Below are 13,359 nucleotides of genomic sequence, written 5' to 3'. Positions count from 1 at the left end.
GCCGAGAGCGTTTATTACTAACAGGAGCGAGTCAAGCTCAAAGTGATAGCTGCATGGAACTTTTCAAATATGGATTTGTATGACCAACACATGTGTTATAAGTAATATATATAAGTATAAGTAATGTACATATATATTTTTTTATTAAAAAAAAACAAAAAAAAAACCCAGCAAAATAATACGGTATAGTTTCCATAATACAGCAAAAGCCTTTTTTTTTTTAACAGTCGTCGCCTCATGTGATGTTTGTGTTTCACTTAGGCTTCCAGCAAAAAGGCAATATCGAAATTGCGATTTAAACAATTGTGTTTTTTTCCTTTAAACAAAATAAATAAATAATGCTGTTCTTTTTATTTTTGCTTTGAAAATCATAAAATGTAGGTGAGAGTTCGTATCTAAGACTTAAACTTGCACCGAGTTGTGTAATAGGCCTAATAGACTTACGACCACCAAGTATTGCGTGCTTGCTTCGAAATGTAATGTAAGTGTTGGTTTGGGATTGCATCAGTCTCTTACATTGTAACTTCCACGATAATAAAAGTTTAATGTCAGAAGTTGTGTAATACGACGCCTAGCGTATAAAGATTACTCCTCCTCTCTATTCGTATAATCTTTGCTCGTGGTACATGTCTGCGCTTGTCTTAACAAGGTAAAAATGAACCACACTAACGCCGGTAAATTTAACAATGGGAAAACATTTCTGTTTACGTCGGAATCGGTGGGGGAAGGACATTCCGGTGAGTAAATGGTATTTGGTTAACATCTTAAGACGCCGAGTTTAGCCTTCTGTATGCCGAACACAATAATGGATATGAACAAGCTTGGGCAGACAACACGGGACAGCTGCACAGCTGGTTTCGCTAATTTAAACACACACACACACACACACACACACACACACACACACACACACACAAACACACTTACTTTTAATGTTCTGAATAAAATACCATGCACGCAACGACCAAGAACACTTGGATATTACTGCGTTTATTTAGACATTATATGTGTTTTTGACCAACTGTAAGCTGCTACATAGGCCTACCTTATTATAGACTACACACCATGATAATCCAGTGCTGACTGAGCTCCTCATTTTTCACAAAAGTACATTATTTTTCATAAAACTTATAGCCATGTTTTGCAGTCCTCTTGCCCACCCGAAGTGTGGAGACTGGGTCAGCTGTACACATAGTATTCATTTACACAACATAATTCTCTCGTTTTCTAAAGTTTTTGCTTTGACAAAGGTAAAGCATATCACGCCACACACAGACTTTACCCGACTGAACATTTGTTATAGAAGGTAAAGTTCCAATGTCCAGAACCATCACGAACGTTCTCTCAGGTACTAATTGAAGGCGTAACTTACACGTTTTATTTTAATTATTTTGTGGGGACCGGATACATTGGCTAAACATGGATGGGGTACTCATTTTTTTTACATGATTCTTTCTTTATTATTACTTATTAACTTGAATCATTTCACTTTAGCAAGGTAAAAACTGCACCCCTGCCCTAGTGTTGTGTCTCATGGTTTTGGGAGCATTGCATGAAACTCTCATAAGAAGGCTTTTTCAAACGTCTTTTTTTTTTCTTTACTCAGATAAAATGTGTGATCAGATCAGTGATGCTGTTTTGGATGCATACTTAGCTTTGGACCCAGACTCCAAAGTTGCCTGTGGTAAGTTGAGCTTGAATGATATTTAAAAACAAAACCCTCTAACTTCAGAAATTACCACTGTACTCACCTAGTGGTAATTCCTTAAACCACCAACCCACACCTGAAGCAGTCAGACTTAGAACCACGTGCTCAATGTGCAAAGTAACTTTTGTAAAATGAAGTGCTTGCAACAGTTGAAGTGTAAGTTATTTTTCATATCTGTACAGTATGTGAAAAGGCAGCTGTTGCAGTGCATAGATGAAAATGATGCTTGATACCCAACAGAATGCGTGGCAAAGACCGGCATGGTCTTACTATGCGGGGAGGTCACGTCAAAGGCGACTGTGGATCTTCAGAAAGTCGTCCGAGACACCATCAAGAAGATCGGCTATGATGACTCTTCCAAAGGTACATCTGAATCCTAGTGTACTGGATAGTGGGCCAGGTGGTGTGCAGTTATCTCTATAGAAGTAGTGCTTGGATTCTTCTTCATTTTGCATATCGTTTGTTCCTCTTAAAATATGATGCATTAGATTTTCATAATTAATTAAGTTATACGAGATTTAGTTTGGACTCATTTTGACTGTTTTGGTTTCCTAACATAACATTGTCAGAATTTTCTGGGAATTTATTAGTAGAGCATTGTTTTACCAGTTTATTGGATCAAACAGATCCTATTAGAAGTGGTGTTGTCAGTATGTTTAAATATAAATCCGAGTCTCAAAAAGAGTTGGCTAATAGACTGCATTTTTTTTCTTTTTTTTTCCATCAGGTTTCGATTACAAAACCTGCAATGTGCTGGTGGCTCTGGAGCCCCAATGCAGTGAAATTACTGACTGTGTTTTTGAAGGAAAGGATGAAGATGATATTGGAGCTGGAGATCAGGTATATAGCCGTTACTTCAGAGTAGAGTCAAATGCCATTTTAAACTTTCTGGGTTATATATATATATATATATATATATATATATATATATATATATATATATATGTATGCTGATTCTTTGCAGGGTCTTATGTTTGGATATGCGACTGATGAAACGGAGGAATGCATGCCCTTAACCATCCTCTTGGCTCACAAACTGAATGCAAAGTTAAAGGAGCTCTCCCGAAACGGAGTGTGCCCATGGATACGGCCAGACTCAAAATCACAGGTAAGTGACATGGCAAGATTTCTGTGCAGAGCAGAGCATCATGAGTTAGTGCAAACAGTTTGCATTTTGACTCATCAATAGTAATACACAAAAGGCTAGTTTGGGATAAATCCTTTAAATGTAATAGCAAAAAAAAATACATCAAAGTTGGTGCTGGTAATTTGTGTTGGGAAATATTCGAGACAGCAGGGAGTTGTTTTTGCTTTTCATACGCAGTCTTGCCCCCAACAAATATGTATTGTAAAAAATATAGTTTGGAGATGCGGATGGAGATACTGGCAGACAAGTTAGCCTGGGATTCTTGTATTCTTACTGACTTGTGCTAAAGAATGTCCCTTTCATCGTAACTGGAGAAGCTGCTCTCTGGATTTAACATTATCGAGTGAGTTTGTCCTACAGTGTGTCTAGCTAGTGCGTAAGATCAAACCCATGTATTCAAACCATTCTGTAATTGACAACAAAAAAGGGTTTTAAACAGTGCGTCCATAATGTGTCCATAGTCCATGATTGTGTGTTGAACGCTGATCATAGGTCACTGTGGAGTACCGGAATAACGACGGTGCCATGGAGCCATTGCGAGTTCACACGGTGGTCATATCGGTACAGCACGCCCCGGATGTGACACTGCAAGAGATCAGAAAGGACCTGAAGGAGAAAGTGATTAAAACTGTCATCCCTGAAAAATACCTTGACGACAGGACCGTGTACCACCTGCTGCCAAGTGGAAAATTTATTATGGGTGGTCCCCAGGTACAGCAAGTCTTTCATGTTTATACTGTTTTAAGATCTCTTTTAGACAGAATACAATGAAATCTTTTATTTTAATGAAACCTGCTTCTATACTATAAAGTATGTGGCGTCCACACTGATTCTAGACAGGGGAGGGGTTACCATACCGTGGCAATTATATTTTCTGAACACTATAAATCGGTGAAGTCAGAGGTTTGCAGGTACAAAATGGTACTGCTGTTTTAAAAGAACATCTGTGGAAGACGACTGACCATGTTGGCGTATGCAAAAAAACGTTATCAGGTGTAGATAGACCAACCAGGAGTTGCTGAAAATCAAAGTAAAGAACTTTACCCTTGATTAAGTAAATAAATTACTATGCAAATAAAGTAGTATGTTATTAAAAGGAACACAACTGTTGCATGCCACATGTTCAGCTGGCCAGTATAGAGAGCTTTGAGCTAGTGAACGTTAACTAGCGGAGGGGGAAATGAAAGTGATCCATTTCACAGGGGTCTGAGTCTGTTTCTTTTTGTTGTTTTATAGGGAGACGCAGGACTCACAGGTCGGAAGATCATTGTTGACACGTATGGGGGGTGGGGTGGTCATGGTGGAGGGGCCTTTTCTGGAAAGGACTTTTCGAAGGTAGACCGCTCGGGGGCCTATGCAGCTCGGTGGGTGGCCAAGTCCCTGGTGAAGGCTGGTCTCTGCAAGAGAGTGCTTGTCCAGGTGAGGGAGATCCAGCCTTGAGACAGGGGGCCCGATTTACTAACTCATGACTTCATTAAAAACAGTCAGTTCTCTTCAAGATGTATTATAAGGCAGCAGTGTGGAGTAGTGGTTAGGGCTCTGGACTCTTGACCGGAGGGTTGTGGGTTCAATCCCCAGTGGGGGACACTGCTGTTGTACCCTTGAGCAAGGTACTTTACCTAGATTGCTCCAGTAAAAACCCAACTGTATAAATGGGTAATTGTATGTAAAATAATGTGATATCTGTATAATGTGAAATAATGTATAATGTGACATCTTGTAACAATTGTAAGTCGCCCTGGATAAGGGCGTCTGCCAAGAAATAAATAATAATAATAATTATAAGGGACCAGAAAAAAACATCAGGAGTTATTATCAGTCTATGCCGACCTACTGTACTTCGACACCGTATTGTACATTGATATTGCTGCACATACAGAGTCCACAGAAGTGAATCAGAAACTTTCAGATTCTGCAGGCAAGCTGATATATAATGGAACTCTTGTTCAAGCTTTGTCAATTGGGGCCCAGTGTGGGATAGTGTTAAGTTTTGAAGACAATATTTGAGCTATAAAAAACTGTTTTTAAATTGTATTTATTTTTTGTTTTGCTTTTCTCTTTTGCATCAGCTGTCTTATGCAATTAGTGTGAGCCGCCCGCTCTCGATCTCAGTCTTTCACTATGGCACCTCAAGTAAAGATGAAGACGAGCTCTTGGAAATTATACAGAAAAACTTTGATCTGCGGCCTGGAGTAATTGTAAGGTATAAAATATATTGTTTTGATCTCTCTGTTCATCCACTGGGCAGCAATAACACAAGACGTGGCATGTCCATGCCTGTCCAGTAAATACCCATGCCATGCCATGCCTGTCCAGTAAATACCCATGCCATGCCATGTCTGTCCAGTAAATACCCATGCCATGTCCATGCCTGTCCAGTAAATACCCATGCCATGCCTGTCCAGTAAATACCCATGCCATGTCCATGCCTGTCCAGTAAATACCCATGCCATGCCCATGCTGTCCAGTAAATACCCATGCCATGTCCATGCCTGTCCAGTAAATACCCATGCCTGTCCAGTAAATACCCATGCCATACCCATGCCAAGTGCTCATTGTGCAGAATGATGGGATTGTCCTCTGAGGGCTACATCGATATAACGAAGTAGGAAGAGACAAAAATACATAAAAATATATCAATCATGTTAAACTGACCCTCTTGCCATATCCAGCCAGAAGCCAGAATTCTTCATTGTGAGCAAGGTGACATTTTTAATGTAAGGCGGATGCATATTTGTATATGTTTTATGTTATATTATGGGAATGGTAATATAGGAGGTGTCAATTGCTCACATAACATCTAGTGGATATCTGCCCTTGTGTACAGCTGTGGCCAAAAGTTTAGCATCACCCTATAGAATTAGCTCATTTTTAACATATTGAATTAGATACCGCTGTGTAGCTTTCCATATATTTAACGAAAAACACAAACATTGAAAAATGTCTAACAATACTGTACTACTATTATGGCTTCAGGTAGACTTTTGTGATATTATTTTGTAGTTTCTTTAATTACATGATGTTAAATAAAAGATCTAAATTATGTTCATATAGTTTTTTTTAATTAGGTCTCATTCCTAAAATTCTAGGTGATGCAAAGTTTTTGGCCAGAGCTGTATATCCTGGTTCCAGTGTTTTAATCTGCAGTTCTCCAGTTTTTATGGAATCTGTATCAATCACTGTAGATTTGCTCTTTTATACATGGGCATAGACAACAATATAAATCCTCAAAAACCCATTCCAGTGCTTAAGAAGGAAATTAAAACTGCACAGTGAACCAACCATTTGTATTTCCCACTGAGGTGTGAAAGTTATCATGAACTGTTACTTACTGTACCGTGTTGTAAAATAACCAATTCCTGTTTTTCTTACCAACAGGGAGCTAGGTCTGAAAAGGCCCATTTACCAAAAGACTGCATGCTATGGGCACTTTGGCAGAGAAGAGTTTCCTTGGGAAAAACCAAAAACGTTGGTGTTCAACAAGAACTAAAAAATAATAATAATCTAGTCAGTTTAATCCTTCTGGGGGAAAAAATGTAATTCTACAAAATCCAAAACGATAGTGTCTGACAAGTGTGTTTTCTGTGTAGGAGCTGTATAATCTGCAATCTATAATTTTAGCGTGCACTCCACTGGCCATAGAAACCGGTTGAACGTTCTGTTGGTATGTTTTGGATTTGTGTCCTCTGTGTCCAAAGACAGTCTTGAATGTTCTGCTTGTGGGAAGAACCATCTGGTGACTGAAAGGAGAAGGGCAGAACAATGGCTGCTGCTGCACAGCATTGTGTGGGTCACCTGGCATTGCTGGTTGTGAACAAGCTGTATTGACCAGGAGAGAAGTGCAAAACATAGTGTATATGAAATAAATAAATCACTTTAATAAAAACATGGGCCTTATAAAATTAAAATAAAGTAGGCCTATTTTAATTACAACTTGGACATTGTCAACAAAACACCTTGAGTTTTATAGAGTGTATCTTGAGGCTAAGTCTGTTCATGGTTATTATCTCAGTCATATCTGGAGAAATCCATATGAGAAATAATTAAACTAGCACTGTGGTGTTGAGAAAAATGGCCAAGGTAACTACAGAAGCTAAAAAAAAAAAATTAAAAGAAATACAGAAAAGCAGTTCTTTTTATTCCGTGTATCTCAGGGTTTGACACATCATTCATGGGAAGGACAGCAGATAGACCAGACTTAGATTGAGGGCTGATTTTTAGGCGCTCAGTGAGAATTTGTTTCCATTTCCAAGACCGCAAATACATGAAGTTTCATTTCTGAACTCTACTGCCAGTAAAAGTGTTCCATGTAAAATTGTTTCCATTAAAGATTTCAGTAAAGTACAATGAATATTTTGTTTGTCTACTGTAGTTTATAGTCTTTGTCCCACCTTGAAGAAACAAGCTACAATAAAGCCTTTATTTATATATATTTTTCACAAGCTAGCCTTTGATGAGCTCAACTATAATGAACCGATACAAGTCCCTGTTTACATTGCATCATTGCTAATCTGAAATGTTTGATTAGATGACTCTATTCCAGGGCAGGTCTATGTTATTGAGGAGAAAGTTCACAAGATTATGATTTATTTAAAAAAAATAAAAAAAAACACCCACACACAACCTTATTTAACAGCAATGCTTTGACTAACCCCAGGATGTTGCGTAATTAATTCTCTAGCTTTTTTATTTACATTCAAGAGGTTAATAGGTGAGTTGCACAGGAAGCTCAAATTCTGGGCTTCCACCTTTTGGTGAAAGCTTGAGTTAAATAAATACAGAAGATGTTAACACAGACAGTCCTATGGAAACATGCTAATGCAACTATCATTGTCATTTGATAACTATTGAGTGTCCTAAAGTTTGAACTGGATGACATGACACACTGCAGTATTTGGTCTGTGACATGTTGATCTTCCATCAGTAAATGCTTTAAATGGGGTAATGAACACACACACACACACCACATATAGCAGAACAATTATGCAGTGCCCAGTTTTTACTTTTATTAAGCAGAAATCCAGTATCTAATATGTTTTTGCCATGGAAAAACATATGAAAAGGGCAGCAGTGTGGAGTAGTGGTTAAGGCTCTGGACTCCTGACCAGAGGGTCATGGGTTCAATCCCAGGTGGGGGACACTGCTGCTGTACCCTTGAGCAAAGCACTTTACCTACATTGCTCCAGTTAAAATAAATCAATCCACCACACACTGTATAAATGGGTAATTGTATGTAAAAAAAATAAATAATGTGATATAATAGCCCTAGGGTTTATGTTTGCTGTATGTTAAGTAACCTGTGATAAAAGATCAGAAATGTTATTTAATCAAATACTACATGGATAATAGGCCTGCCTATAAAATGTTGTGTTTTATGATGTGATAGTACTGCTGGGTACAATTTCAGACCTGTCAACACAGAGCTGTCAAAATAAGGGAGACTGCATGGGGCAAAACTCAGAAACAGTTTTGGGATAGTTTAGATTTATTTATTAATACACTTTCCAAAAAGGGTATTAATAAATACTCAGCCCTCCCCACCCAGAATAGGTTACCCAGCAGTTCTTCAAAAACAATTCAGCCTGTAGACCCCTGCTGTACAGGAGCTCTACCTCAAAATACAAGGGCCTTAAGTACTTCACAACAGGGTAATCCCGAGCTCTATAGGAGGTCATTGTAGGTTGAATCTGCAGGGACGCAACAGAGAATTTACAGGTGGAAACACAGTACTACAGCATCTATATATTTTAAATTTCCAAGTTATACCCAATGCAAGCCACATGATGACCACAATGTGTCGCCCCCCTCCCCCCTCTGTGTCATGGACCAGATAATGACAGGCAACTCTCAATAGTCAGGAATGAAGCACTTCTGTAGTGACAATTTAAAAAAAATAAATAAAAACCCATGCAAAGTTATACTAAACATATCAAATCCGACAGCCCTTACCTCCATGTAGTTTCTTTTCTACAGAATTTCTCTCTGCCCATGGAGAATCTGGGCACGTCATGCTTTGAACATAAAAGGAAGCTAAAGTCATAGCACAGTTTGAGAAGATACTGATTTGTACTGTCAGTTTGAAGGGGTCATCATTCTGGAAACAAAGGCTAAAGTTAAATCACAACATGTAACCATTAGAAACAAGTTTATAAGAAATAAAATGAAGACTTACTGTGTTCGAGCAAAGCAGCTCAGCACAGAAGCAAGGAACTTGACATTTCCCAAGAAGTCAAAGGTTAAGCTATATCCACACTGTGCAGCCAGTCTTAGAGGGAAACAAGCACCCCATTATTGTCTATGGAAATAGAAATTTGGTTGCCCTTTAACAAAACTGTACATGTCATCAAGCAAGGTAGAGAGATAACAAAGTTAACACCCCCATTGCCCTGTTCAATCTATTTCTTGCAGTTTTGTAACGATTACTATTAGAAATAAACACCCATTCAGAACAGTAAGTTCAGGGTAAATGATTTCTATTTCTGAGCACTTGCGTCAACAAGTGAAGGTTGTAGCAGCATAGGTTTAGTGTGATCAGCAACATGCTTTTAAAGCCAACGTAAGAGCCTTTCCTACCCTGCACTTTGCAAAAATGAAGCCTGATTGATGCCACAGTGCAGGAGTACTCTACTTAATTGAGGTCAATCAATTAGGAATCAACAGGCTTTGTACATTCAGAAAAAGTCACTCACCAATCACATCGATACGAAAGCATATCCCCCAAAAGACTTCTCTATCATCATCATTATCATCACACTGCCTTAACATTCTCTCCTCACCGAGCCTGCAGAAAACGACCCTTGAAAAAACACAACCGGCAAATAAATAAGAAGCTAAAAGGACATTTCTGTTGAAGCTACCATTATCGTACCTAGAGGGGGGTTTCGCATCCAAACTTCAGTTACTAACACTGCCAACAGCAATGTTATTCTGCATTGAAATAAAATAGACAAAAGTGAAAAATACACACAATAAAATTAACGTTTCTAAAGTACAGAAAAGGTCAACAATTACCCAAATCTAAGACAGCACAGCATCATTAAATCCAAGGCAACCGTGAACTTCTTTCTTCGGTCTAAAGAAAAAACAGCCAGTAGCTGAGTTTGGTGTTCATTAGTGCGCAATGGGTTTATAAAGAGGTTCAGGTGCTAATGTGAGCTAATTGGCTGCAATTAATGCACGCACCTGTTTCATATTAATCCTCTAATTTTCAATCAGTACGTTTGTTAAAAGAAATAATAATAATAATAATAATAATAATAATAATAATAATAATAATAATAATAATAATACTTTTGAAATTATATTACAACCCATTTAGAAGATTGTACTTTGAATTTAAGTTTGGCAGAGAATGTTAGATTTCAAAATGTCACATTTGTTTCATTTTTTGTCAGTTTTTCGTTAAGTATATGAAAAACTATAAAGGGGTGTGTAATTAAATATGTTAACATTATGAAGCAAAATTAGCTAATTCTATAGGGTGCTGCAAAACCTTTGGCCACAGCTGTACAGTGTATTTAAAACATGCCATTTTGAAATAATGATAACTAAAAATAAATAAATAAATAAATAAATAAATAAAACCAATCTAATACATAATGAAAAGAAAAATGATAGCAAACTTTGCAGTCCCTAAAAAACAGTAATCTCAATTTGAGGGATCCTTGATGTTTATCATTACAGCTTTATGTGGTGCACTGAAGCAAATCTGCCTTCAACCCTTAACCAATGCTGGATTCCTATCCTTAGGACCGAAAAACAACCAATTTAATTTTATTAATGCACTTTTTGGTTTTTAGGTCATGAACAGAAACAGGACCAGAAGTCATACTTAACATATTTATAAAATCAGCCGTGTCTTTAGCTGTATGAAACATATCTTTAGTCAGTAATGTTTAATGGGAAGGACGTACTTCTGTTTAAGAATGTCTGCACCGAATTATGGAATAGAATTATCAAACCCTTATGTTTCTATTTTGAACCGTATGCTTTTTTAAAAGTAATTTCATTATGCCCTAGCTATGTTTTTAAATACACAATACCCGTGTTTCACAACATGCTTCTTTAAATTGCTTTAACACTATTGCTATAAAAAGAAACCAGTAATGTGTTTGAGGCTGTGTGGTCCAGTGTTTAAAGAAAAGGGCTTGTACCCAGGAGGTTTCCGGTTCAAATCCCAGCTCACTCACTGTGATTCTGAGCAAGTCACTTAACCTCCTTGTCTTTCACGCTGTTGTAAGTGACTCTGCAGCTGATGCATAATTCACACACCCTAGTCTCTGTATAAATCGCCTTGGATAAAGACTGCTAAATAAACAAATAATAATATGAAGCATGTCAGAACTGAGACATACTGCCGTGTAAACGAACAAGCTGACACGACACTGAACAAAAGCAAGTGAACACCTTTGGGCTTGTGAACAGTGACAGAAAAAACATCTGTAACTGTATCTGTCATTTCTGTATCTGTCATTTCAGCCTCCCAAAAGTGGAGACAAAAAAAAAAAAAAAAAAAAAAAAAACCCTGCACAGCGCCAATCCAGGCAAAAAGAAAACGTCATCCAAAAAGCACTCTTTGAGCGGCAAATCTCCAGCTCCAGAGGTGGATAAGCTTGCTCCTGTTGCCATGGAGAATCTGTATTATATCTCCCACAACGCTGCTGACTGCTTGGCGTTTCGGGGGGTTGGGTGGTCTCACCTAAGAAGGGAAAGAAAGGCTAATGCTAATAGAATTGCCAAATAATCACCAAAGTACCCAACATACAGAAGAGTAAAGATAACGTATTCTAACTGTACATAATTGTCAGAAAATAGCAGCTATCATTTTTTTCCTGTAATTCACAAGGCATACATTTGACTGTGGTACTGGCACGATAGCTACTCATTATCTGCTCAGAACTGCTTGAACACATAGGAAAATCACATGAGGCAGCTGTTGAGAGATGGAGTTTGTTGGAACTAGCCTATATACTTCAGCCTTTGCATATTACAAGAAATGTGTCACCTAAGTCACACATTATATTGTGAAGTTCCTGTGATTCAAGCAACTAGGAACCGGCAACCAGAGTAATGTATTTATATCAAGTCAGAAAATGTATTTCTTTACCAAGGAAATCTGTTGCATTCTAGTATCATTGAGTCTATTTCAATTCCTTTTTAACATCAATTCCCAATTCCAATTCCCATTCCGTTTGAATCAATTCCAATTCAAAGAAGGGACTTGGAATTAGAACTGATTTTAAAAAAGGAATTTGAAATGGAATTAGAATTGAAAAACAAACCGAGTATACCCGACCCTGGTAGTATCACCATTAACCACAAGTAATTCAAATGATGTTTCGATCATTTGAAGGTCAGCTTACTTTTATGTCCATTTTAAAATATTTAATAAAGTTCTTTAAAGATGGAGCACACAGTCATCATTTGTGTTTAAAAACTAGCAAAACTGCACAAGTGGTCCTTACGGAAGCGTCCTAGTGCTAGTAGATAATAAAAAAAAGTCCTAGGTAGGGTTTTAACTGGCACTAAGACGTTTCTGTAGGTCCTACATGTGTCAAAAACAACAAAGTGAAAATACACAAGTTCCTTTGTGAAAATATATCTTGTGGTAGTCTCATTAAAGGCGAAACAGCAGCCGGGGACGCAGGTGCGCAGCTAAGTAACTTGCCTCGCGGACTGAATGCTTGCCTGCCACAGGACTCCCGTGGGTCCAAACCCTGCAATGTGCAGACGGGTATTGCAGTAACCACAAACCGGCAAGGACCTTTGCAAACATTAAAGGTTTGCTGACATAAGGGGGTTTAACAGTAGAGTTTTGACCAAAAATACGGGAGAAAATCTGTACCGAGTGCTGTCCGGGAGAAGGGACCACAATGCGGGAGACTGACGGTGAATACGGGAGAGTTGACAGGTCTGCAATTTATATGCTTGTAGTTATCTGCAGCCCATGCAGTCGCAGACACAAGCATTGACACCCTACACTTAATATAAAACAATTCAAGAAAACATGTTGAATACAAACATTTGGTGAACATTAGCCACTAATCAACACGACAAAGACCAACACACATAATTTATGGTAGATTAATAAACAATCTTTAACAAATATAAAAAATAAAATAAATAAAAGCACTTAAGCAATTTCAAATATTTGTACGACTGTACTATGATTCATAGCTAGAGTTAGCAAATCTCACACCAGAGCGCAGCACAAAGGAATATACCCTAGAAAGTGTCCTGAGGGCATCAGATGATTCTTAATGGTTAGGGATAGGTATTGGGTTAGGGTTTTAGGGCTGGGGTTGCTTAAGGTTAGGGTTGGGCTTGGGTTATGGTCAGAGTGGGTTGATTTGGTAGAGTTGCAGAGCTCTGGAAGTGAAAGGTGGGGGTGCTTGGCAAATGCCCTAGAATTATCTGATGCGCCCAGGACACTTTCTCGAGGATATTCCTTTACGCTGCCACCAGGGCAGCAACTGCGCAATCCACGTGCAAGGCGGTTTCTTTT

General features: G+C 38.2%; 1 protein-coding gene and 1 long non-coding RNA gene across 6 annotated transcripts; one reads left to right on the top strand and one right to left on the bottom strand.

Moving 5' to 3' along the window:
- Nucleotides 1-19: 19 nt before the first annotated feature.
- LOC117408803 (S-adenosylmethionine synthase) lies at nucleotides 20-7,211 on the top strand. 3 transcript variants are annotated; one of them, XM_058990511.1, is made up of 9 exons: nucleotides 20-101; nucleotides 1,607-1,684; nucleotides 1,949-2,071; nucleotides 2,436-2,548; nucleotides 2,673-2,816; nucleotides 3,348-3,566; nucleotides 4,092-4,274; nucleotides 4,925-5,058; nucleotides 6,234-7,211. In XM_058990511.1, exons 1-9 carry the CDS (start codon nucleotides 80-82, stop codon nucleotides 6,343-6,345), a joined length of 1,128 nt encoding a protein of 375 aa, XP_058846494.1. In that variant the 5' UTR covers nucleotides 20-79; the 3' UTR covers nucleotides 6,346-7,211. The 3 variants fall into 3 exon arrangements, with proteins under 3 accessions (XP_058846494.1, XP_033870008.3, XP_058846493.1); XM_034014117.3 differs by lacking the exon at nucleotides 20-101 and adding an exon at nucleotides 488-737; XM_058990510.1 differs by lacking the exon at nucleotides 20-101 and adding an exon at nucleotides 928-1,348.
- Nucleotides 7,212-7,603: 392 nt separating this feature from the next.
- LOC131698261 (uncharacterized) lies at nucleotides 7,604-10,092 on the bottom strand. 3 transcript variants are annotated; one of them, XR_009307609.1, is made up of 6 exons: nucleotides 9,867-10,092; nucleotides 9,724-9,782; nucleotides 9,545-9,651; nucleotides 9,028-9,150; nucleotides 8,805-8,949; nucleotides 7,604-8,542 (listed from the first exon to the last, which is right to left on the bottom strand). It is a non-coding gene; the product is annotated as an uncharacterized LOC131698261 (long non-coding RNA). The 3 variants fall into 3 exon arrangements; XR_009307610.1 differs by having other exon boundaries at nucleotides 9,545-9,636; XR_009307608.1 differs by lacking the exon at nucleotides 9,724-9,782.
- Between the last annotated feature and the right edge of the window lie 3,267 nt (nucleotides 10,093-13,359).

Source organism: Acipenser ruthenus, chromosome 2, assembly GCF_902713425.1.
Source record: "Acipenser ruthenus chromosome 2, fAciRut3.2 maternal haplotype, whole genome shotgun sequence".
NCBI classification, from domain to species: Eukaryota; Metazoa; Chordata; class Actinopteri; order Acipenseriformes; family Acipenseridae; genus Acipenser; species Acipenser ruthenus.
This window is presented reverse-complemented; position numbering and strand designations above follow the sequence as displayed.